This window comes from Mustela putorius, unplaced genomic scaffold, assembly GCF_011764305.1.
Source record: "Mustela putorius furo isolate JIRA1106 unplaced genomic scaffold, ASM1176430v1.1 tig00003836_pilon_pilon_pilon, whole genome shotgun sequence".
Classification (NCBI taxonomy): Eukaryota; Metazoa; Chordata; class Mammalia; order Carnivora; family Mustelidae; genus Mustela; species Mustela putorius.
This window is the reverse complement of record NW_025421989.1, coordinates 9,939,745-9,962,323: the sequence shown is the minus strand read 5'-3', so window position 1 is coordinate 9,962,323 and position 22,579 is coordinate 9,939,745. Positions and strand designations below refer to the sequence as shown.

At 45.3% G+C, this 22,579-nt stretch overlaps 1 protein-coding gene across 8 annotated transcripts in view; it reads right to left on the bottom strand.

Annotated features, from left to right (window-relative positions):
• Positions 1–5,175: 5,175 nt before the first annotated feature.
• The window catches only part of OFD1 (OFD1 centriole and centriolar satellite protein), a 67,259-nt gene continuing 49,855 nt past the window's right edge, over positions 5,176–22,579 (bottom strand). For 7 of the 8 annotated variants that reach the window (XM_013059601.2, XM_004758855.3, XM_004758852.3 and 4 more), the window contains 12 exons: positions 22,014–22,105; positions 21,419–21,608; positions 20,365–20,495; positions 19,740–19,851; positions 17,677–18,282; positions 17,067–17,190; positions 12,906–13,006; positions 11,798–11,908; positions 8,929–9,086; positions 6,465–6,611; positions 5,605–5,672; positions 5,176–5,316 (listed from right to left, as the gene is read on the bottom strand). In XM_013059601.2, coding sequence (XP_012915055.1) covers positions 5,274–5,316; positions 5,605–5,672; positions 6,465–6,611; positions 8,929–9,086; positions 11,798–11,908; positions 12,906–13,006; positions 17,067–17,190; positions 17,677–18,282; positions 19,740–19,851; positions 20,365–20,495; positions 21,419–21,608; positions 22,014–22,105 — 1,883 coding nt within the window. In that variant the 3' untranslated portion in view covers positions 5,176–5,273. The remainder of the gene's footprint in view (positions 5,317–5,604; positions 5,673–6,464; positions 6,612–8,928; positions 9,087–11,797; positions 11,909–12,905; positions 13,007–17,066; positions 17,191–17,676; positions 18,283–19,739; positions 19,852–20,364; positions 20,496–21,418; positions 21,609–22,013; positions 22,106–22,579) is intronic. The other variant, XM_045089306.1, reaches the window with a different exon arrangement.

Genomic DNA, 22,579 nt, shown 5'->3' with positions numbered 1-22,579 from the left:
AACTGACTGAGCCACCACTGAACACCAGGATACTTTTGATTTATTAAAACTCCTTTTTTTTAAATTCTAAGATTCCATTTATCCATTTGAGAGAGAGAGAGCACAAACAGGGCAAGTGGCAGGCAGAGGGAGGAGGGAAGCAGGCTCCCCACAGAGCAGGGAGCCGACGTGGGACCCGATCCCAGGCCCCTGGGATCATGACCCGAGCCAAAGGCAGACGCTTAACCGACTAAGCCATTCAGGCTCCCCTTAAAACTAATTTTTAAATAAATTCACTTTAATCTTAGTCAGCTTGATTACATATAAAATACTTTTCCCGAGATCCCTTTTCCACAAACCTTCTCCAACTTCCCTTGTCCACTTCGGTTTGCCCTTTGCTCTTTTCTTTCCCTTTCCGAGACGCCAGCTTTCCTTTAGGAGAAAATCATTTTCATTTTCCTCAACAAAATACATGTCCATTCCTCATAACTTCTTTTACCAAAAACACATAACCTACTTTCTCTGCAAGCTTTTCATTTATAGTTGTTTTCTTTCATGCTTATTGTTTCTAGCAGTTGTATTTTTACAGGTATTTAGAATTCTTAACGCTCAGAATCCTTAATTCATAGCAAAAACAAAAATGTAAGCAATTACGGACTAGCAAATTTATAAATACATTTTATCGTTTTTAGAACCATGTGTTTTTCTCATAGAACACTTTCTCAGAGTGGCATAAAGTATGTTTACTAATAGACTCAAATACCTTTAGTTTCTCTGTAATAAGAAGCCAAAAGTGGATCATCTATGTTCATTACTGTTTTAGTATTTTACCTTGTTTAAAAAATTACCCAGATACCTAAAGAAATTCCATCATTTAACTTAACTCAGCAAAACTCTCAAATTTAAAGTTACCCAAAAAGATCTGGGGAAGCTATTTTCAACCACACAAGCCATAAAAACATAATTACTACACCTAAAAACTCTTACCTCATTTCTTTCTTCTAGTCATGTTGTTCCCACATGTTTAGGTCACTCACAAAAACTTCATGAGATATTAGACAATGCCAGCCACCATTTAAATAAATTTTCTTGCTGACAGATTTTGCAATAGAGACAGCATAAATACTGACTAATAAACCCAGGTAGAATAAAAATTCTATTTCTGCATTATAGTCAATGTTGATAATTCTAAGACATGTTTATCTTCATTAAATCAACAAATTAGCTTTTATTTACTAATTATCTGGGAACATGTGAACCCAAGAGACATCTGGGTTAGTTTACTTAATTTATATATGCACTTGTTTTTCTTTAAGCCAATTAAATGGAGCTCTTTACAAATTAATTTTGGCAGTACTACCTGTAAATAGAAAAATACAGACATATGTAGACACACATAAACAGACAAACAGAGTACTTAAGAGCTTTTGTTTAAAAAAAATAAAAACAGTGGCACTTGGGTGGCTCAGTTGGCTGGGCATCAGCTTTTAGCTCAGGTCATGATTCTGGGGTCCCCAGATCAAGCCTCCACATCAGGCACCCTGCTCAGTGGGGAGTCTGCTTCTCCCTCTCCTGCTCCCCCTGTTTGTGCTGTCAAATAAATAAAAATCTTTTTTAAATAATAAAATAAAAAACCAAAAACCTGAACCTTAACCATGTCTCAAGTACAAAACTCAAAGAATGGCTGCATCCAAGCTGGGTTTCAGGCAGACAGATCAAGGAACGGTGGTGACCTGCTTAGATGGCCGACGTTTGCTTTGCCTTCTATTTGCATGCTGTTAAGAATCCTTCTCAGAGATGTTTTTAAAAAAATCATTTTGTTGTTCAAAAGCTTCTGCATACCGAAGAATGCACCCCATTGTCTCTGAGAGGGTTGGGATCCTCTCTCTATAAGGGTACCCCTTAAGGTGGATTTATCTAAGTCAAAGTTTCCGAGAATGGAAATTCCAAATTATCCAAAAGTTTGCCTATTTTTCCACAAAGGCCAAGAGCCTGGTCCAAGGGCTAGGGCAAACCCATCTTGCCTTTAGATTCCCTAAAGTGTCTTACCTTCAAGGGACCCTGTTTTCTAAGAGCTGCTCTGAAACACCGGGAATCGTGTGTTTCCCCCTTTGGACCAGGACGGGTCAATTACCAAGAAGGTGTAGCGAACCAAAAGAGGGCTAACAGAAACCAAAGAGTGCTCACCAGGTTGGGGTGGGGGGTGCCTTCATAAAAACCAAACCAGATGCCAAATAAAGTCAGACAGCTCAACCAAGGGAGGGAGCTTGAATCTGGGAGGGGATTTACCCAAAGGAAGGAAAAAAGGTGAGTCAGAGAAGCAGGGAGCACAGAGGGCTTGAGTGGGTACCACACACAGTTCGGAGGCTTGTTACTTCCGCAGGCGTTCATCTCCTGCAGATCCCACTTCTGAGCACCAAGTAACATGAACTTTATAAATAAAATAGCAAGTTATTTTACCAGTAAAATGAGTTTCTTCAGGAATAGCTGAGGAATGGCAATTCAGAACACGCAAGCAAACCATAGGCAGAGTCTGCAGAAGAACGGGAAAAAAAACCTTACTTTATAGAGAAAAAGGAGGAAGTTGGGAGGGGCTGCTTTGAATGAAATTTAGGGTGCTGATGGTTACTTACTGTCTTAGTTTCTCATTGGCTAAGTTGTTGCTGAGCTAGAAAATCTTCCTTCCCCTGCCGGAGCAATCAAGTGAACTTTTTCTGTTATAGGAATGAAGTAAGCTGTGACAGAAAATTCATGTGTGGGAAAGCTCCCGCGATAGGGCTTCCCAATGCCATTCTAAGTAAGATTTCCCTTTATTAATTTTCACACATCCAACAGGAGCAGACTACACATTCTTCTCAAGCACGCACGGAACATTCTCCAGGATAGATCATACGGTTGGGCCACAAAATAAGTCAAGAAATTTAAGGAGACTGAAATCGTATCAACCACAACCGTATAAAACTAGAAATCAATTATAAGAATAAAGCTGGAAATACACAAATACATAGAAATTAAACAACATGTTCTTGCCCAACAAATGGGTCAAAGAAAGAGAAATAAAAAATCTCTGGAGACAAATGAAAAGGGAAATATAATATACCAACCTTTATGGGATGCCGCTAATGCTCCTCTAAGAAAGAAGCTGACAGCAGTAAATACCTACACTAAGAAACGAGAAAGACCGCCTGGGTGGCTCACTGGGTATAAGCCTCTGCCTTCTGCTCCGGTCATGATCTCAGGGTCCTGGGATCGAGCCCCGCATCGGGCTCTCTGCTCAGCAGGGAGCCTGCTTCCCCCCCTCTCTCTGCCTGCCTCTCTGCCTACTTGTGATTTCTGTCAGTCAAATACATAAATAAAATCTTTAGGGGGAAAAAAAAAACCTCAAGGAACTACAACAAGAAAAACTAAGCCCAAAACTAGCAGAAGGAAGGAAATACAAAGATCAGAGCAGAAATAAATGAACTAGAGACTAAAAAAACAGCAGAAAAGATCAATGGAACTAACAGCTTGGTTTGTTTGTTTGTTTTAAAGATTTTATTTATTTATTTGACAGACAGAGATCACAAGTAGGCAGAGAGGCAGGCAGAGAGAGATGGGGAAGCAGGCTCCCTGCCGAGCAGAGAGCCCAATGTGGGGCTCGATCCCAGGACCCTGGGATCATGACCTGAGCCGAAGGCAGAGGCTTTAACCCACTGAGCCACCCAGGCGCCCCAACAGCTTGGTTTTTTGAAAAGATAAACAAAACCTTGGGCTACATTAACCAAGGTGGGGGGGAGGACTCAACTAAAAGTACAAATGATAGAAAACATTACAACTGATACCACACGAGTATTATTATGAGCAATTATATACCAACAAACTAGACGACCTAGCAGAAATGGATAAACTCCTACAAACCTACAACTTATCAAAACTGAACTATGAAAGAAAAGTCTGAAGAGACCAGGACCTCTGGGCAGCTCAGTCGGTTAACCGTCTACCTTCAGCTCAGGTCATGATCCTGGGGTCCTGGGATAGAGGCCCAGGTCCAGCTCCCTGCTTGGCAGGGAGTCTGCCTCTCTCTCTGCCATAGCCCCCCCCCCCCGCCATACCCCCCCCGCAGCTCACGCTCATGCTCTCTCTCAGATGAATAAAATCTGTACACACACATACGCACACACAGAAAAGAAAATCTGAAGAGGCCAATTAGTAGTAAGGAGATCAAATCAGTGATCAAAACTCTCCCCCACAAGAAAGCCCGGACTAGATGGGTTCACTGGTGAATCCTACTAAACACTTCCTAAAGAATCAACTCCAGTTCTTCTCAAACTCTTCAAAACAAAACAAAACATCAAATTAAAAATCTTCTGTACAACAAAGGGCACCATCAACAAAGTGAAAAAGCAACCTGTCCAAGTGGAAGAAAAGTATTTGCAAACTATGTATCTGATAAAGGGTTAATATCCAAAATATAGAAAGAACTCATATGACTTAATAGCAAAACACAACACAATTAAAAAAATGGGCAAAGGAACTGAACATTTTTTAAGACTGTTTATTTATTTGCGAGAGAGCATGTGCACAAGCAGGGGGAGGGGTGTATACATCCTGGCTCTGCTACCTGATGGCTGTGAGACCCCGATGGAGCTACGAAACTCCTGTGCCTTGTGTTTCTTCATCTGTAAACTGTAGGAGGTCAGAATACACATGCTTCATACGGATGATGTAAGAATTAAGTGAGTTAATACATATAAAGGTTTAAAATTGTACCTGATACACAGAAAGTGCTCAGTAAATGTTACTTTTTATCATCATCTAAGAAGGGGTTGTGTTCATTCTCAAGAAAAAGATGTGAGAAGTAAAGACCAGAGGGGATACTGTATTATTTCTAACACCTGGGATAGAAAGACCCGTATCCTTATTTTCAGGGACAGATCAGACGGAGAGTGTTGGGGAAGATGAAACTCCTATTGGACAGTGGCTAGCCCAACTCTGAAGAGGAAAGGAACGCAGCTGAAACTTCCAAAATATAGGCCTGGAACTTGACCAAGAGATTTTCAAATAAATATAACCTATGACAAAAATGGGGAGGAAAAAAAACCCCATTCTAGGGTCATGCAAAGCCTGAAAGGAAAAATTCTAAAGAGGTGTTACTTCACTAGATGATTTCTGGTTTATATACCATGAAACCAAACAAAATTATGAAAAACAAAATCATAGGATTACACATACAATTTTTATTGAAAATTTTGTCTTGTTACAAAGAATTCATAGGCCTTTAGTTATATGGGTAAGATGCTGGACAGCAAACATGGTTACCAAAAGTCATCTGTTTCTTCGTGAGAAAAGCCCGTGAAACTAAATTAGGGAAAGATAAAAACAATTTTAATTTATTAAATTGTCAAGTTTATTCAGGGATCCTTAAAATGTTCACATTCTTTGTAGGGTTTCCATCCTCATTTAAAAGTTCTCTCAGAAGCAATTTCAAAAATTAAAAAATAAAACAGATTTATCTTTTTGAAGTCCTTAATTTTGACTGTTTCACTAATTTCTCACAGGGAGACTCAAGTATCTGAACGTTCCCCTTGGCCGACACACCGGCAACGTGATTGTTTACGTAGGAACACCACACTGAGGAAACCATACCTTTCGTCTTTGTCGCTAGAAGGCAGCGTGTCCACTTCCGAGGCTTCTCTGCCAACTCTCTTTGAACTCTGACACAAAGAGGGAAAAAGAATTCTGAAATTACTTATGTATCAATCTTATTCAACACTCTGATTTCTCTCAGGACTAATCTGAGAAATAGATGCAATTCAAAAGTCTAAGAAAGAGGTGACTTTTAAACATGAAATTCAGCAAGCACATCAAAAAAACCCCATCTGGGCTTAAGTGGGTACGAGAAGAATAAATGAAACAAGATGGGATTGGGAGGGAAACAAACCATAAGTGACTCTTAATCTCACAAAACAAACTGAGGGTTGCTGGGGGGAGGGGGTTTGGGAGAAGGGGGTGGGATTATGGACATTGGGGAGGGTATGTGCTTTGGTGAGTGCTGTGAAGTGTGTAAACCTGGTGATTCACAGACCTGTACCCCTGGGGATAAAAATATATGTTTATAAAAAATAAAAAATTGAAAAAAAAACAAAAACCCCATCTGGTGCCCATTCTCGACACCCACGGTGAGACAGAAGTAAACCACCAGGGCTTCGGACAGTCCTCAGGCATCCATTGTTCACGAACAGACCTTCATTGTGTTCTTGTTCTTAAAATGACAGACATCCTAAACTTTTATAAAATATGCCAATCTTCACCCAAGCAAAGCAAGGAAATTTTGTCAAGAGTCTCATGTATCAAAAAGACTCAGGGCTCTATCTGAACTGTGGATTTTCTACACTTCCACCTTTCTGGCTCCAATGGAGAAGGCAGATCTGGGTCGTACAGTTTTGGAACAAACCAAAGCATCTTGGCAGCCCCCATCACAGAAGGCCGGTCCACAGCATTAGCACCTTTTCTGCTGTCTCCTGGTCTTGATCCTGCTGAATAATTTTCAGGTATTTCTCCAAAGGATTTTCACCACAAACGGACTGGCCTTTCATTTCCTCAACCCTGATTTCTTTTTCCATTTCAATCTTCAAGGACTCTTCAATCATCCTCTGTGGAATTACAGGTGCCAACACAGGAAATACATAAAAACATTAAAACAACCTATAAGTGTTTAAAAGGACACAGTAATATAATCTTGGTCCTGTAAGTACAACCTGCATACCAAAGAACTGTTTTTTTAGTTGAAGTCACTGCTATCAAAGGGGGGCAAACAGGTCATCTCAATGAAGGAAGGCATTAATTCGCCTCAAGTGTCCTGTGCTTTACGCCAGATGAACCAGGAGTCCAAGGAACATCCATAGGGAAGATCAATTCTGGTAAGACTCAGCAGGTATATGAAGTGGCCAGAGTAACCCATGTGCCTGGGACCAGAAGCAGGACCGAGAAGGCCAGAAGAGAACCAGAGGAAGGAGGAGAGCAGGGATGCCCCTGAAAGCCACTGCTGACCAGCAGTCACCTCCGCAGGGTTACCCTAGTTCCAGCTAGCTGACGTTGAAGGTCTTCTTTAAAACCCATTTAAAAAGGGAAGACCTAGAGCAAAGCCAAGCCCACCTTCTTTACAGCTTGTTTCCAGGACCAGATGAGAATGCTTAAGAATGAGCTTGCAAAAGTCCCCATTACTGCTGAACTCCTAAGGTCTATGTTACACACAGGCTTTCTCAGTGCTCTTGAGCAAAGAAGACCGGGATGCCTACCGCGGGCTTTTAATATTAAATTTAGTAATAACTAAAATTTGTATGGAACCTCAAAAGACCCAAATAGCCAAAGCCATCTTGAAAAAGAACAAAGCTGGAGGTATCACAATGCCAGATTTCAAGATATACTACCAAAGCTATAGTAATCCAAACAGTATGGTACAGGCACAAAAACAGACAGATCCCTGGAAGAGAATAGAGAGCCCAGAAGTACACCCATGCTTATATGGTCAACTGACTACAACAAAGGAGGCAAGAATATGTAACAGGGAAAAGACAGTGTCTTCAGTAAGTGATGCTGGGAAAACCGGGCTACTTCCTTAAACAAAAATAAGCTCAAAATGGATGAAAGACCTAAATGTGCAACCCGAAACCACAGAAATCCTACAAGAAAGCACCAGCAGTAACTTCTCTGACATTGGCCTTAGCAACATCTTTCTAGATATGTCTTCTGAGGCAAGGGCAACAAAAGCAAAGGACCCCCCCCCCAAAACAACAACAACAAAAACCAAACACAAACAAAAACCTACTGGCACCACATCAAGATAAAAAGCTTCAGCACAGTGAAGGAAACCATCAACAGAACGAAAACAAACAAACTGAATGGGAGAAGATATTTGCAAACGACATATGCAATGAGGGGTTAATACCCAAAATATATAAAAAACTTACACAGCACCAAAAAACCTAAACGATCCAATTAAAAAGCGGGCAGAGGGCCTGAATAGACGTTTCTCCGAAGACGACATCCAGATGGCCAACTGACACACGAAGAGATGCCCAACATCATCACCAGGGAAATGCAAATCCAAACCCACAGTGAGCTCTCACCTCACCTGTCAGAACGGCTATAGCCAAAGAAACAATCGACAGCAACTGTTGGTGAGGGTGTGGAGAAAAGAGGAACTCTTGTGTGGCCCTGCTGGTGGGCACGCAAATGGGTGCAGCCGCTGCGGAAACAGTATGGAGGTTCCTCATAATACTGAAAACAGAATTACCCTATGATCCAGTAATTCCACTACTGAATATTTACCCAAAGAAAACGAAAACAGTCATCTGAAAAGACACACGCACCCCGATGTCTACTGCAGCATTAGACACAACGGCCAAGAGAGGGAAGCAGCCCAGTGTCCGCGCATGGGGGTGTGGGTGGAGAGGGGTTGTGCACGCGATGAACCAGTGCTCAGCCACAGAAAGGAAAAGGATGGGGTCTTGCCATCTGTGACAACACGAGGGACCCAGAGACTATTAGGCTGAGTGAAATAAGTCAGACACAAAGACCATGTGATTTCACTTATGCGTGGAATCTAGAGAACAAAACAAATGAACAAAGAAACAACAGACCCAAAACACCCAAACTCAAATACAGACAACAAACTGGTGGTTGCCAGGGAGGAGGGGGGTAGGGGGTGGGGGAAATAGATAAAGGGGATTAAGAGGTACAAACTTCCAGTCATAGAAAGCGTAAGTCACAGCAATCTGGAGCACTGCGTAGGGAACGTAGTCAGTAACACTGTAATCATGTAAGGTAGAAGAAATCCCAAACCAAAGTTAGCTGTCACTCTTAAGACTTCGGGACACATGAAGGACTCGTGTCCCTGGGAGCAAAGTACTTACAGGAGGCCCACCGGAGGAAAAGCCGCACAGAGAATTTGTGTGCACTTAGCATTACCCGCTCTTGATCCAGTTTCTCCAGTTCTCTTCGTTCCCTTCCTAAAGCTTCCTGCCGCTCACTCTGCCTTCTCTCTTCTCTCTGCCTGCGTTCTCTCATGTGCTCTGCCCACAGTTTTTCTTCTTCCTTCTGTTCTCCCATTTGTTTCTGATCCACGCCTAACGGGACAGAAAAAAGGGTACGTAGTTTCGGGCACCGGATTTTTCAACTATACACACGGCTGCTTTGCAGGGGCCCTTGCCAAGGCTCAGGAAGACTCTGCGTGGTTTCTCATGGACTCCTGGCCTGCTCCATCTTCAAGCGCCCAAACCCACTCCTAGCCCCGCACCTGCCTTTTACTTTGCCAAGACGAAGACCGGCCACCCTTCACATGAGGACCCTAACCGCCTCCCACGCCCCCCCAGTCACAGCTCCTTATGCTCCTTGCTCACTTCCACTCTTCCCAAGGCAAGCCGTGCCTCTGGTTAGGAGCCTGCCCCCAGCTACAGGACTCCAAGTTAGCCGTGAGCCCCTCTTCTCCTCCCCAGCACCCCCCAGCTCTCCCCTCGCTCCCGCGCAGGCATCCCATCTCTCCTGCCGCTCTACCCACGCCCCCGCCAGAGTCAGCTCACTGCCACCTCCTCCAGGCTGATCCCCAACCCTTCCCACACCTCCTTCTCCAGGCCCGACCTCTCTGTTTCCTCATGCCCTGGCTTCTAACAGGCTTCCCGCCATCAACACTTGGAGATCCCACAGCCCTGGCTTCCTTCCTGGACTCCTCATTCCTGCGGAGGGTTCCGGAACCACGCTTGATCACAGAGCACGCCTCCTTCATCACGCTTTTCCCGTGCTATGTCCACTCGGCCAGCAGGGCTCACAGGCCCTTCCTCCTGCTGCACTGCGGGGCGCTGCCACCACCTAGTTGGTGCTCTCCACGACGCTGGTCCCTCTGCCTGCAGGCAACCCACCTTCACCACTGTGAGCGCGGGTCACTTCCTGGGTCTGCTCCGCACACTCTCTGCTCTGGGGGAGTCCAAACCCATAGCGGTTCAGGCTGACAATCTGCCTTCTTCTTTCCAGACTTCCTCTATCACCGTAACCTTCACGTTCGAGACCTGCCATCCATGGAGCCGCACGCCCACTGTCCGCTGAGCACAGCCGCGCTGGCCTCATGCCACGCCCTTGCTTTCACGGCCTCCTTAACCGAGGTGCTCCCTCCCTCCCCCACAACCTTACCTGCTACGCAAGCCCCCACTTAGAAGCCACCTCCTGGGTGAGGTCCTCCTTACTCCTAAAGTCGCACCTGGCTCCTCCAGCACCATATGCACACGTACTTTGTACCTGCCTTGTCCCAACCCACAGGCATCGATCTTCTCTACTTGTGTTCCTTCCGGCCAAGGACCGTATTTTCATCGTTTGTTCCCTCAGCTTGCAACACAGGCCCCCATGCCTCACATGCTGAATTCAACCTCAAGTCCACGGAGGACTGTGCTGACGTCCTCCAGCCCTGGCCTCTAACCTCAACCTTCCCCAGCAATGCTAAGCAACGGCAAGCGCACAGGTTCACCATGGGACTTCAAACCTCACGGCCATGCCCTGTCCTAAGTCACTAGCAAAAAGTTAGCTTTACTAATAGGACAGAACAACAGAACTCTCTTAATCCTGGTCATGAAATTCTAAGAGCGGAGGAGGTGCCGACCACTTCCCTAAGCAGTGACGCAGCCTCCTGCCTGCTGGGGGGCGAGGGTTACTCCCCGATGGGCCAGGCTCCCACACGGAGCAGCAACCCCAGAATGAGAGTGCTGTTTGCGAGCTAATTTAAACAGATGCAAAGGGCTGCTTCTTCCCTGGGAGGTGCACTTTGTAGCTGCCCAGGCACAATGAAACCATCCTGGACCTGAAGAACAAAGAAAAGAAGCGGTCCCACTGGCACAAAGGTATTGAGCCTGGGGCCTTTGCGTCTCCCTATGCACTCCAGATAAAGAAGTCAAACAACAATGTAAGAGACTTTCTCAATGACTGCAACATAACCACACTACTTAACAGTCATTTAAAAAGCCACTTACTATCCTCTATGCTGTGTGTCAGAAACCGGACACCTGTCTGCTCAGCTGCTTTCCCTTACTCTATGCCCTTTTCTTCCCTCCTCACTCAGATCTTGGCCAAATGCCTGCCCATCAGACCTGCATTCGGTGCCACAGTCCCTATCCATATCTATCCCACAGGAGGTCCTCGATGGCCTGATGACTGCCCGACTCTCCTACTAGAAGCTCCAGGAAGCAGGGGCCTAGGCTGGTACACTGCTGTCTGCCCAGCCATGAGGAAACTTCCCAGTAGAGAAAAGGCTGAATGAATCTCTAGCATCATTTACTCTGGAACTGGCAAAAATCAACCCTTTCCAAGTCTCATGCCTCCGTCAGCGACTGCTCATATTCCCAGCCGTGTCTCAAACCAAGAAACTGGTTGTAACAGGCTCTGCGGAGGTTTTAGGGAGGATGATCTCCCCGTGTTTGGAAAGGACCAGTAGCCAGTTTTACTTGAGGCATTTCCTTTCAACTTTGAAGCTTCAACACTTCGGTCCAAGGAGAAAAGGACCTGGCGGTTGGCTGAGCCCTGGAAGCAAAGCCCCAAGCTCCCCACTACACCTTTCCTCCACGCTGGGGAGGGAGTAGGTCAGCTGGAGGGGGCATGAGGAAAGACAGGGGGTGGGTCTGGCAAGACAAACCTCATGGCCAGTTTCCCTGCCTCGTCACCAGCTTTTCTGCAGACTGAAATATATCAAGGTTTTGCTTGTCCTACTTTCTTAAGGCACAGTGGAAGAGAAAACAGTAGGATTCAGCACTACGAATTCGTTAATCTACTTTGTTCGTTAAAACAGAGGAAAACTTACTCGGGGAGTGACAGGACACAGGTCCGGCGGCCGCGGCGGCATCCATGTGAGGCATGTCACCGGCGGGATGGAGACCATCCGCTTCAAACTGCCTCGCTGCACTCCCTGCATCTACACGAGGTGCAAACAAGCGCCCCGTGAGTCCTCCACAGCGACGGCAGGAGAAGGGAGCATAGCGCAGTGTAGGGAGAACTCACGGTGAAGCGCTCCAGTTTTGGCCCAAGCAACAGGGCCAGCTCTTTGCCTAGAGAACTCTAGAAGTTTGCATTGGAGCCGCCTGACCATGGTACTCACTTCTCCCAGTGCTGTCCTGCTTCAAGAATTAGATTCCTTTATAAAATCTCATTGGTTCCCTAATAGTAATATCTACCAAGGGAAAGAATTCACCTGGCTTGTGGATAAATCACTTGAATTCTACTTGAGATCAGTGATTTAACAAACTTGGTCACAAGGATTTTGAAAAGCTTACTAAGCCTTATCATTTAAATGTTCAAAACCTGATACTTGCACACCGGCCATGAGGCCATGAAGCAAAATGGCAGGTTACGCAGAAATATAAAGACTGCCAAGCTGGAAAGAACCGCTGGCATGAGCCGTGCTACGGCTCTGTCCCACTTACCCTTCCGCACTGGGCTCTGGGGCATGGTCACAGCCAGGATACCAATTCCAGACTCACAAGCTTATATTATTTTACCTCCATTCTTGAATTTTAAAAACGGGCTTTCTAAATCTTAGGCAGTCAATGGGACCAATAAAAGTAACGGCATACTCATGTTCCATAGAAGGGAAAAAAGAATTCGTAAAATTCACTTTAAATCTGAGGCAATCCCAAACTCGGTAAACTGAGTTAAGGATTCACTTACAGGCTCAGCTCCAACTCTGACATTGTAAGCTACCCTGAAATGCTTAATGGAACTCAGAATGCAGAGCCCTGAAAATCTTCGTGATGTAAAGATGGGGCAATATATCTGTATTTGTGGTTTTATCACAAAACAAAAATGTCATAATCTGTAACTGCTCTGCTCTTCATGACAATGAGTATGTTTCACCAAAATTAAGCTTTCTCCATTTTGAGCTTATAAAAACCAGTACTCATATTAGAACTTACATTCGAAAGAGGATTCAAATTCCTCATTGTCCTTCCGAGGGAGGTTGGCCGGATTTGAAAATTCACTTTTGTCTTGAAGCTCCACTCGTCTTTGACAAAGACTAGAATGGAAGAATAAAAGTCAAGAGCGTCAAGTCGTAGGAATGTAAAACCCAAGAGCACAGGGCAATGAAAACCCTTTGGGACTCGAGAAAATGCTTTCGGAAAGCAGTTGTTCCTGGGCTCTCGGAGAATAAGAGCTAGGCTGCCGGGGAAACCTTCCGCGCACCAGGCGTCCCTCTAAGCTGCTGGCTTGGTGACCCTTCACGGCCACCACATGCCGTGAGACAGGCACTACCACCATTACCACAGTGCTCCTATGACGAGTTAACTTTCTCAAGAACAAGAAAGCATTTTTGAGAAACCCAGATTCTGCACACCCTCAGCACAGATCAGCTGAAGAGGTTATACTACAAGCCCACGTGTGTCAAAGGGCCCTAACTCAGCTTTCTTCCTGGCTTTATTACAACAAAGAATGATATAGAACACCATTACAGGCATTAGGATTTTAACAGGCACATGTGACCGTTTTCAACTCTGCACAGTGTAACGGAGTCCATACACAGAAGCCCAGATCGGAGCCCAGAATTAAGGATCCAGCGTCTCCAGCCATGGGGACCAGGCACCTCCCTATGACTCAAATCCCAGACTGGGCAACCCACTGCTCAGCTCCTCAACACACCCACTGCCTCCTGCTTCACCAATCGCACCCCAGGACCCACTGCCTGGAATTTATTTCAATGATCTACAAACTGGAACCTTATGCGATCAGGAACGAGACAAGATGTCTACTCTTGCCACTTTTATTCAACACAGTACTGAAAGTCCTAGCCACAGCCATCGGACAAGAAATATGAGGCATCCATATTGGAAAGAAAGAACCAAACTGCCACCATCTGCAGATGACATGATTCTAAACATAAAAAATCCTAAAGACTCCACCGAAAAACTATTAAAATGCATGGATTCAGGGAAGTCACGGCTAGAAAATTCATACCCAGAAATGGGCTGCATTTCCACATAATAATAACAAAGTAGCAGAAAGAGAAATTAAGAAATCAATTTCATTTACAATTGCACCAAAAAATAACACCTAGAAATAAACTTAACTAAGGAGGGGTGCCTGGGGTGGCTCAGCGGGTTAAAGCCTCTGCCTTCGACTCAGGTCATGATCTCAGGGTCCTGGGTGGAGCCCCGCATCGGGCTCCCTGGTTCCATCCCCCTCCCTGCCTCTGCCTACCTCTCTGCCTACTTGTGATCTTGGTCTGTCAAATAAATAAATAAATAAGTAAATCTTAAAAAAAAAAAAAAAAAAATTAACTAAGGAGCTGAAAGACCTGTACTCTGAAAGCTGTAAAACACTGATGGAAGAAATTGAAGATGACACAAATGGCAAGATATTCCATGCTCACGGACTGGAAGAAATAATAATGTTAAAATGTCCCTGCTACCCAAAGCAATTGACAAATTCAGTGCAATCAGAGCCAGAACAAATAGTAATACTAAAATGTGTACGGGACCACAAAAGATCCCCAAACAGCCAAAGCAATCTCGAGGAAAAACAAAGCAGGAGGTAGCACAAGCCCAGATTTCAAGATATACTACAAAGCTGTAATAATCACAACAGTATGGTACTGGCACAAAACCAGACACATAGATCAATGGGAACAGAACAGAGAGCCCAGAAGAAACCCACACTAATACGGTCAATTAACAACAAAGGAGGTAAGAATACACAGTGGGGAAAGGACCGTCTCTCCAACAAATGGTCTTGGGACAACTGGACAGCTACATGCAAAACAACGGAACTAGACCACTTCCTTACACCACACACACAAATCAACTCAAAGGGTTAAAGACCTAAATGGGAGACGTGAACCCATAGAAATCCTAGAGGAGAGCACAGGCACTAATGTCTCTGACATCAGTCTTAGCAACATTTTCCTAGACAGGTCTCCTGACACAAAGAGAAACAAAACAAAATTAAACTGTTGAGACTACAACAAATAAACAGCTTTTGGACAGCAAACAGAAAGCATCATAAAACAAAAAGACAACCTACCGAATGGGAGATTTTTGTAAATGATATATCCCAGAAGAGGCTAATATCTAAAATATGTGAAGAACTTACACAACTCAACACCAATAACACAAATAAACTGAGGAATATGGCCAGAGAACCTGAACAGATGTTTTCCCAGAGAAGACCTACAGAAAGCCAACAGACATGTGGAAAGAGGCTCAACATCACTCATCAGGGAAAGGCAAATTAAAGCCACAATGAGGTATCACCTGACACAGGTCAGAATGGCTATAACCAGAAGGACAAGAAGCAGCCGGTGTCGGGGATGATGTGGAGAAGGAACCTTCATGCACTGCTGGTGGGAATGCAAACTGGTGTAGCCACTGTGGACAGTATGAAGGTTCCTCAAAAAATTACAAACAAGGCACCTGGGTGGCTCAATGGGTTAAGCCCCTGCCTTCAGCTCAGGTCATGGTCTCAGGGTCCTGGGATCGAGCCCTGCATCGGGCTCTCTGCTCATACGGGAACCTGCTTCTCCCTCTCTCCCTGCCTGCCTCTCTGCCTACTTGTGCTCTCTCTCTGTCAAATAAATAAATAAAATCTTTAAAAAAAATTAAAAACAGAAATACCATATGATCCAGTAATTTCACTACTGGGTATCCATGCAAAGAAAAGGAACACACTAATCTCAAAAGATACATGTACCCTTATGTTGACAGTAGCATTATTTAAAACAGCCAAGATATGGAAGCAACCCAAGTGTCCACAACTGATGAATGGTAAAGAAAATGTGGTGCATACATAGCTATACCTAATGGGGTATTACTCAGCCATAAAAAAGGATGAGATTTTTTGCTACTTGCAACAACACATGGATAGACCTGAGAGTATTAGGCTAAGCGACATAAATCAGACTGAGACAGACAAATACCATGTAATTTCACTTACATGTAGAGTCTGAAAAACAAACAAACAGAGGCCGCTGGCTGGCTCAGTCAGTTAAGCACCCAACTCTTGATTTCCGCGCAGGCCACGATCTCACAGTTGTGAGACGGAGCCCTACATTGGGCTCCACGCTCAGCGTAGAGTTTGCCTAAGAGTCTCTCTCCCTCTGTCCCCCCAACCACTCACGTGCACTCTCCCTACAATGAATAAATAAAATCTTTTAAAACATGAATAAACAAAGAAAAAGCAGAATCAGACCTATAAATACAAAACAAAGTGATGGTTGCCAGAGGGAAGGGGGCAAGGGGCTGAGCAAAATGGGTGAAGGGGAAGGGGAGGTACAGGTTTCCATGTATGAAACGAACAAGCCATGGAAACAGAAGGCATAGCACAGGGAATACGGTCAAGGACCGTGCAACAGTGTTGTACAGTGACAGGCCGAGCTCCTAACTGTGGGGAACAGAGTGTAACATGACGAGTCCCCTCACTACACTTTCTACCTGAAATGAATGTAACATTGTCAACTGTGCTCAAGTACAAAAAAAGACTGGAACCTTGTTTGTTTATATTTAAATGCCAAAATATTTTTATATGACTTTTTAGTGATGTGTGAAATTGTTTTAAGTTTAAACTGTATTTGTTTCCACAGATTTGGACCATTTGTTTTATCTCTGTTAACCAGGTTTTTTTTTTTTTTTTAAAGATTTTATTTATTTGAGAGAGCGACAGTAAGACAGAGCATGAGAGAGGAGAAGGTCAGAGGGAGAAGCAGACTCCCCAAGGAGCTGGGAGCCCGATGCAGGACTCAATCCTGGAAATCTGGGATCATGACCTGAGCCAAAGGCCGTCGCTCAACCAGCTGAGCCACCCAGGCACCCAACTGGGTCCATTCTGAAGTACGAAGCTGTTTACTTAGAGCAGAGTGTAGATCCTACATGCCAAGTTTAGCAAACAAATAGAAATTACTTCTTTACTAAAAACAATGCTCCTCCCCCACCCCCGGCCCAGGTAATTTAGATTGCTCTCAAAGATCACACGTCATCTTACAACCTGACTACCGATTCTATACTGCCACCGAAAAGCCCAGGGAGTCCAAGGTGAGACCCCGAGCAGCTCAGCAGACTCAGCTGAGGTCCAGCGGAAGGCGGTATTACCTGGCCTGCTCTGGAGGGCTGGGCCGCGGGTGCAGGGCAGCGCTGTGCCTGGACTCAGCAGATGAAGGCCGGGGCGTTCTGTCGGGACAAGGACTGGGGTCAGCCGTATGGGATCGGCCCAGACCTAAGGGGCAGAAGGCTTGACTTTAAGAATTGCAAGGAGAAGACAGCAACATGGTCTCCAAACAGTTCTATTACTCTGACAATGAGTTCTACTACCCTTGTAAATAGCTGTGTAGGACATAAGTGATCTCACCAAACTAACAATTCAAGCCCCTAAATGGAACTACAGTAGGAATAATAAAATGTACCCAACTAACCAGTGGTGAAGGGAAAGCCACTGTCGCTCTGCACATGTCTGCATGCCCAGGAAATTGCTAGAAAAGGACACTACCCCACCACTGCCCACAGCAACCCCGCACACCTTTCCTGTTAACCAGGAAAGGCAGGTCCAGAGGGAGGACAGCAGTGCTGGGGCTCAGGCGACCCCGGGCTAGGCTCCTGCTCCTTCCTGCCATCTCGGGCAGGCTGCACTTGGACTCGGGTAAGAGGCCCTCCGAGGACCAGAGCAAACCCAGAGCTTCCTGCAACCCTCCTGGCAGCCGCTCACCTTCCAGATACATTTCACCATCGAGGCTTCTTTTTGCTTTGGGAACAGGAGTGGAGGAGAGGCGTCTGGAGGTGGTGCCCCTGCGTGGTCGTGAGGCCTTGCTGCCCGCCCACGCCTCCGAGGTGCTGCTCTTGTCCTCTTTGGGGATGCCCACCAGAGGCTGCTCAGAGACAACTCTGTCCTCGGCACAAGTGCGTCTTTGGGATGAACTCGAATCGATGCTCTGGAGTGTTCCTAGCAAGTGCAGGGGTGCTGGGCTCTTGGCTGCTAAAGGGCTTTTAGCAGGGAGTTGACTAACTCTTCGATGGTAATTTTGGAAAGCTTTCTCCAAACGTTCAGTCTCTTGCTCTAGCTCTTTCATCCTGGCCTTGGTATTGGCTACAAACTCAAGGTCAGAATCGCGGGAACTGCTCTCTGCGCTTCCATTTGGATAACTTATGATCCTTGGTATAACCACCACTGGCCTTTCCTGGTGGAGAGGATTTTTTAAGACATCCCCATCTACATCTGCATCACAAGGCACCGCCGTCTTGCCACTCAGTAGTCTGCTGACGGACTGCTCGATCAGAGACTGCGTGGGCCTGCGGTACACTTCGTTCTCGAGCGCTGCGGATTCCAAGAAGACCACGTAAGAAATGACAGGAAAAGGCAAAGGAGAGTTAAAATAGATCGAAATCATGATTTTTCAAAAACGAAAGGCGGTATTAAGGACAAGCTTCCACATTAGTTTCTGAAGGTGCAGTCATGATGGTAATTATTAACACTTATCAAAAGATTATATGTACCTTTCATTACACATGATATTACTTCACAATCCATTACACACAATGTGAAATCTAAAAAAGCTATGAAAACTGAAAATATATTCCTAATTTATTTGGTGGCAAAGCCCAACTGATTTGGTTGAAAAGCTTGACCTGAACCAACATAAACACATTTACGATCTTCACTTATTCCACCTAGCATGAATGCTCATCCATTTGATTACAAAGTAATTACTGTGTTTCACTGCAGGGCGCTGTGCAGAACCCCCAGGGCCATGGCAAAATCCATAAGCCAGAGCCCATGGCCTGAGTTTCCGATAAGGGAAGGAGGACATGCAGTCACAACAACGCTGTGGGCTAAGAACGCTCACTGCTCCCATTTTACGGATGGAGGGCAGAGACTACTGAGGCTGGCTCACCCAGTGAGCAAGGCGGAGAGCCGCTGGCACTGCCCAGAGCAAAGCCGGCACTCCGGACCACTACCTCTCCTGCAACGCCTCCGTGAGGATGCCGCCAGACAGAGGCTCACAATGTGCAACGCGGGTATTCAAAAAGTTCTACCTTCTTGAAGTATTTTTCCTGATATGAGGTCACCAGAATTCCAGCTGCGGACAGTGCAGCAAACAGAATTATGGAGAGACAGTGAAGAGCAGGCAAGAGTAGAAATGAGTAAAGGGAAAACCTGTGTGGGGAGAAGGGAACAAGGGCCTAACCAGGACAGAGTGCGAATGGGACAGAGAGGGTTTCGGAACAAAGAAGCGAGAAAGCATGCCCACCGGGAGCACGGAGGAACCTGCTTTGTGCCTGCAAGCAGCGAAAGAAGGTGCGGAAGCTTCGGCGTCCCTGTTACGAAGTAGGAAGGGGCGGACGTCACGCACAGCAGTGAAAATGGAGTAAGAAAACGACAGCAGCAGCCATCCCCTCCGTGTCATGTGTCCCAAGCCCCATACTGCCACCCATCTCGCTTCATCTCCATCCACACGGCCCAGCGCCACTCCTAGCCCAACTATACAGTGAGGACACTGAGGCCCAAGGAAGTTCAAGGGAGTGAGCCCAGGTTCAGAGAACAGACTTCACAACGGGGACCCGAAGCAGGTCGCTATAGCGGAGGACCTGGTTGCTAGTCCTGAAATAGAAGTTTTACTTCTCAGCTGACACATATTTCTATAACTCTTCCCTCTTCCCGTGCTAGGAGAATTACTAAAAATTCACTGAGTCATCATCATTACATTTTCACAAACATCAGAAGCTTTACACACACAAAGACACACACACACACATGTTAAAAATGTCTTTGACCTGTCTGGGTTTGCTTCAGTTGCAATTTCAAATCGGCAACCTGTATAGTTAACCTCTTTACGGAGTCGTCATAATCAAGTATCTGGGCCTTCAGCTGTGCAGAATGTTCGATCTGAAAAGATTTAGGGAAGGAAAAGAAATGAGCATTAAGACAAATCACAGCTTATTTCAAAAGGACCCATTCTCTCCTCTGGCTTATTCTTTCTCTTTTTTGCCAAATCTGAGCAGGTTTATACCTATGAAACCACAGAACACAGTAACAAGTTTTCTAGCTCCTTCTTTACTCATCTCACACAGCAGCTACTCCAGGACAGGAGACAGACAGTATTAAGTCGCGGGGTGAGGATCAAGGGATACTTTGAACAATGGGCACCATCACGACTTGGAAAACCACGTGTGTAGGGGAGTTTACTTTCCTCTTGATTGTATCACTATTATGAATATAATGTCACAATCACTCAAGAATTTTCTCAGATGAGAAAGAACACTGGCGGAATGATTAGCATATGGGGGGAATTTCTTATGTTAAAGTAGATCTGATTTATGCTGGTGTGACCCACACTGAGTTTACACACCCACAAAGTGCACCACCCTGACACCCAGATGAGCCCAGAGCAATACTCACTTCACTCTGCAGCTGTTTCTGCAAAGCCTGCTTGTGGCTTTCGAACTCCTTATGCTCAAATGCGATAGCGTCTTCTGCTTTCTTTAGTTCTTTCTGAAAAACCACCAGCTCGGGAGATGGCTGAGCTATACCTATGAAGGTAAAAAAGCTTGGTCATCACCAACCTGAAGTTTCTCATTTCCCTTCACAAAAGCAGCTAAGGAGGCTTTAAGACAGTTTTGCTCCTTCTTTATATGCACACAGTTCACATTAGTTTTACTAGATGGTCTAAGAGCAATCCCGAATCACCAATTTCAGAACAAAAGTATTTAATGCACATAACTGCAAACTCTACCACTCTTCAGAGTTCTACTCCCAGTATAAGAACTCCTTCAAATCCTCAAATGAACATGAATGACCACCTCCCTCCTCTACTATGCATAGAGGCACAGAAAGCACGCTCTGTCAAAGCCTGCCAGTGACAGCCCCTAGGTCCAATCCAACCTGTGCCTCTGTTAGCGGCACTCAGGGTCCAGAAAGCAAGCAGATGGTGTTCCCAGTACGGGCCATCAGAGACCCTCTAATAAAGAGACACTTACACAGGGTGGTCACAAAGGGTGGCGCAGTTTCTTGGGCTGGACTGCAGCCACGCGGTTACTAGTCCTCAGGCCTGGAGGGTCGGGGAGGGAGGCACTCCCAGAGCTGGACAGAGCGAGCAGGCACAGGGCGCTGGTGAAGCGTCAGGAATCTCACTTTGCTGAGACCCAGGGCCAGCCCAGGGCTACTCCGCAAGGAGGAGATGGAGAAGGGATCACAGTCACCTCAACCTCGCTCTTCCCTCCTTCCAAGCGCTTGATCGCGTCCCCACTGGCCGGTTCAGCGGGCAAGGGGAGCCGGGGCCCTTTTTTGTCTTAGTGCCACGACTACATAGCAGCAAGCAAAAACTAACTCCGATTGGAGAATCTTAATTTTATAACATCTTCCCAATTGAAGCTTCCCTGACAGGACAAAGCGCTTTCAGAATACCAAGCTAATAGCAATTACAAAGCCATGCCAATTAGAAAAAAAGACCTACGGTTTAGGAGACGCATGTTTTCACTTCTAGTCTCTTCCAGTTGTTGTTTAAGCAATTTATTTTGTGCCTGAAGCTCCAGTTTCCCTTCTTTCAGGAGCGCATAGTCACTCATCTCTTTCACCTTTTCATTCAGCAGATGGTTCTGCTTGGTTACTGCCGAAGACCGGGCTCGGACAGACTCTAACTCAAGCTGCAAATTGAAACAGAAAAACCGGTACCTGAACGGTGACTTTACAGGGTTGCCTCCGTGAAAGCTGGCGGGCCGCCCAGAGCTGGGCGTCACGACTGAATGAAGGTTCCTTGACAGAAGTCTGGTTCTCCACGACAAGACCCCAACTCCCGCAATACAAGTCATCTTTTGCCCTAGCGCTGGGCCGGGGCAAGTTCATCCAGCTGCTACCGTGTACAACCCTGTCCTGCAAAGCTAGTGCTTCTGATCATTACCCCATTTTCCAGATGCAACTAAGGGCTCAACCATGGAATAAACAGTCCAAACACATCAAGAGGATAAATGAAGATAAATTACGTATGACTAAAATTGAAGTTCCATACATTGTCTTAATGTCTGTTTCAAAACCACAAGCTTAACAATTACCTCAAGCTCTTTGACACGATTTACTGAATGATTAAGTTCTTCCTTTTTTGAATTAATAGCTGTGAGCTCCTCTTGCAAATGGATAGCTTTTTCTGAAAGAAAGAGCCAACCAATTAACATCATCATGTTTTCCTAGTGAATATAAGATCATTTAATAATTTATGGCCCATAGATCAGCTCTAATGACTACTATTTCATTATCTAAATAAGCAGACATCAGGGTCAAAAAAAAAAAAAAAAATCAGCAGGCAAGCACGAAATAAGCCCTGTTACACAACAGGTGATGGGATGTTAACTGCAGCTGTCAAGTATGTGGCAAATGCCCTCCTGCTACACATATATTAAAATGCAAAATATCTCAAAGACTGAAAAATTATCCAGCTTTCCTAGTTTCGGGCTAATGTCTACAAGAGTTTAAGAGGTTATTGATCATGTGAAAATATCACGAAACAGAAAAATACACTAGAAGTAAAAGAAATAAGAAACTAGGTCACAGGGACAGGGAAGTCAAAATTTTCCTTAGGAAGAAATGAAGTCTCTTTCATGGTTAAGAGTGGTATTGAAGG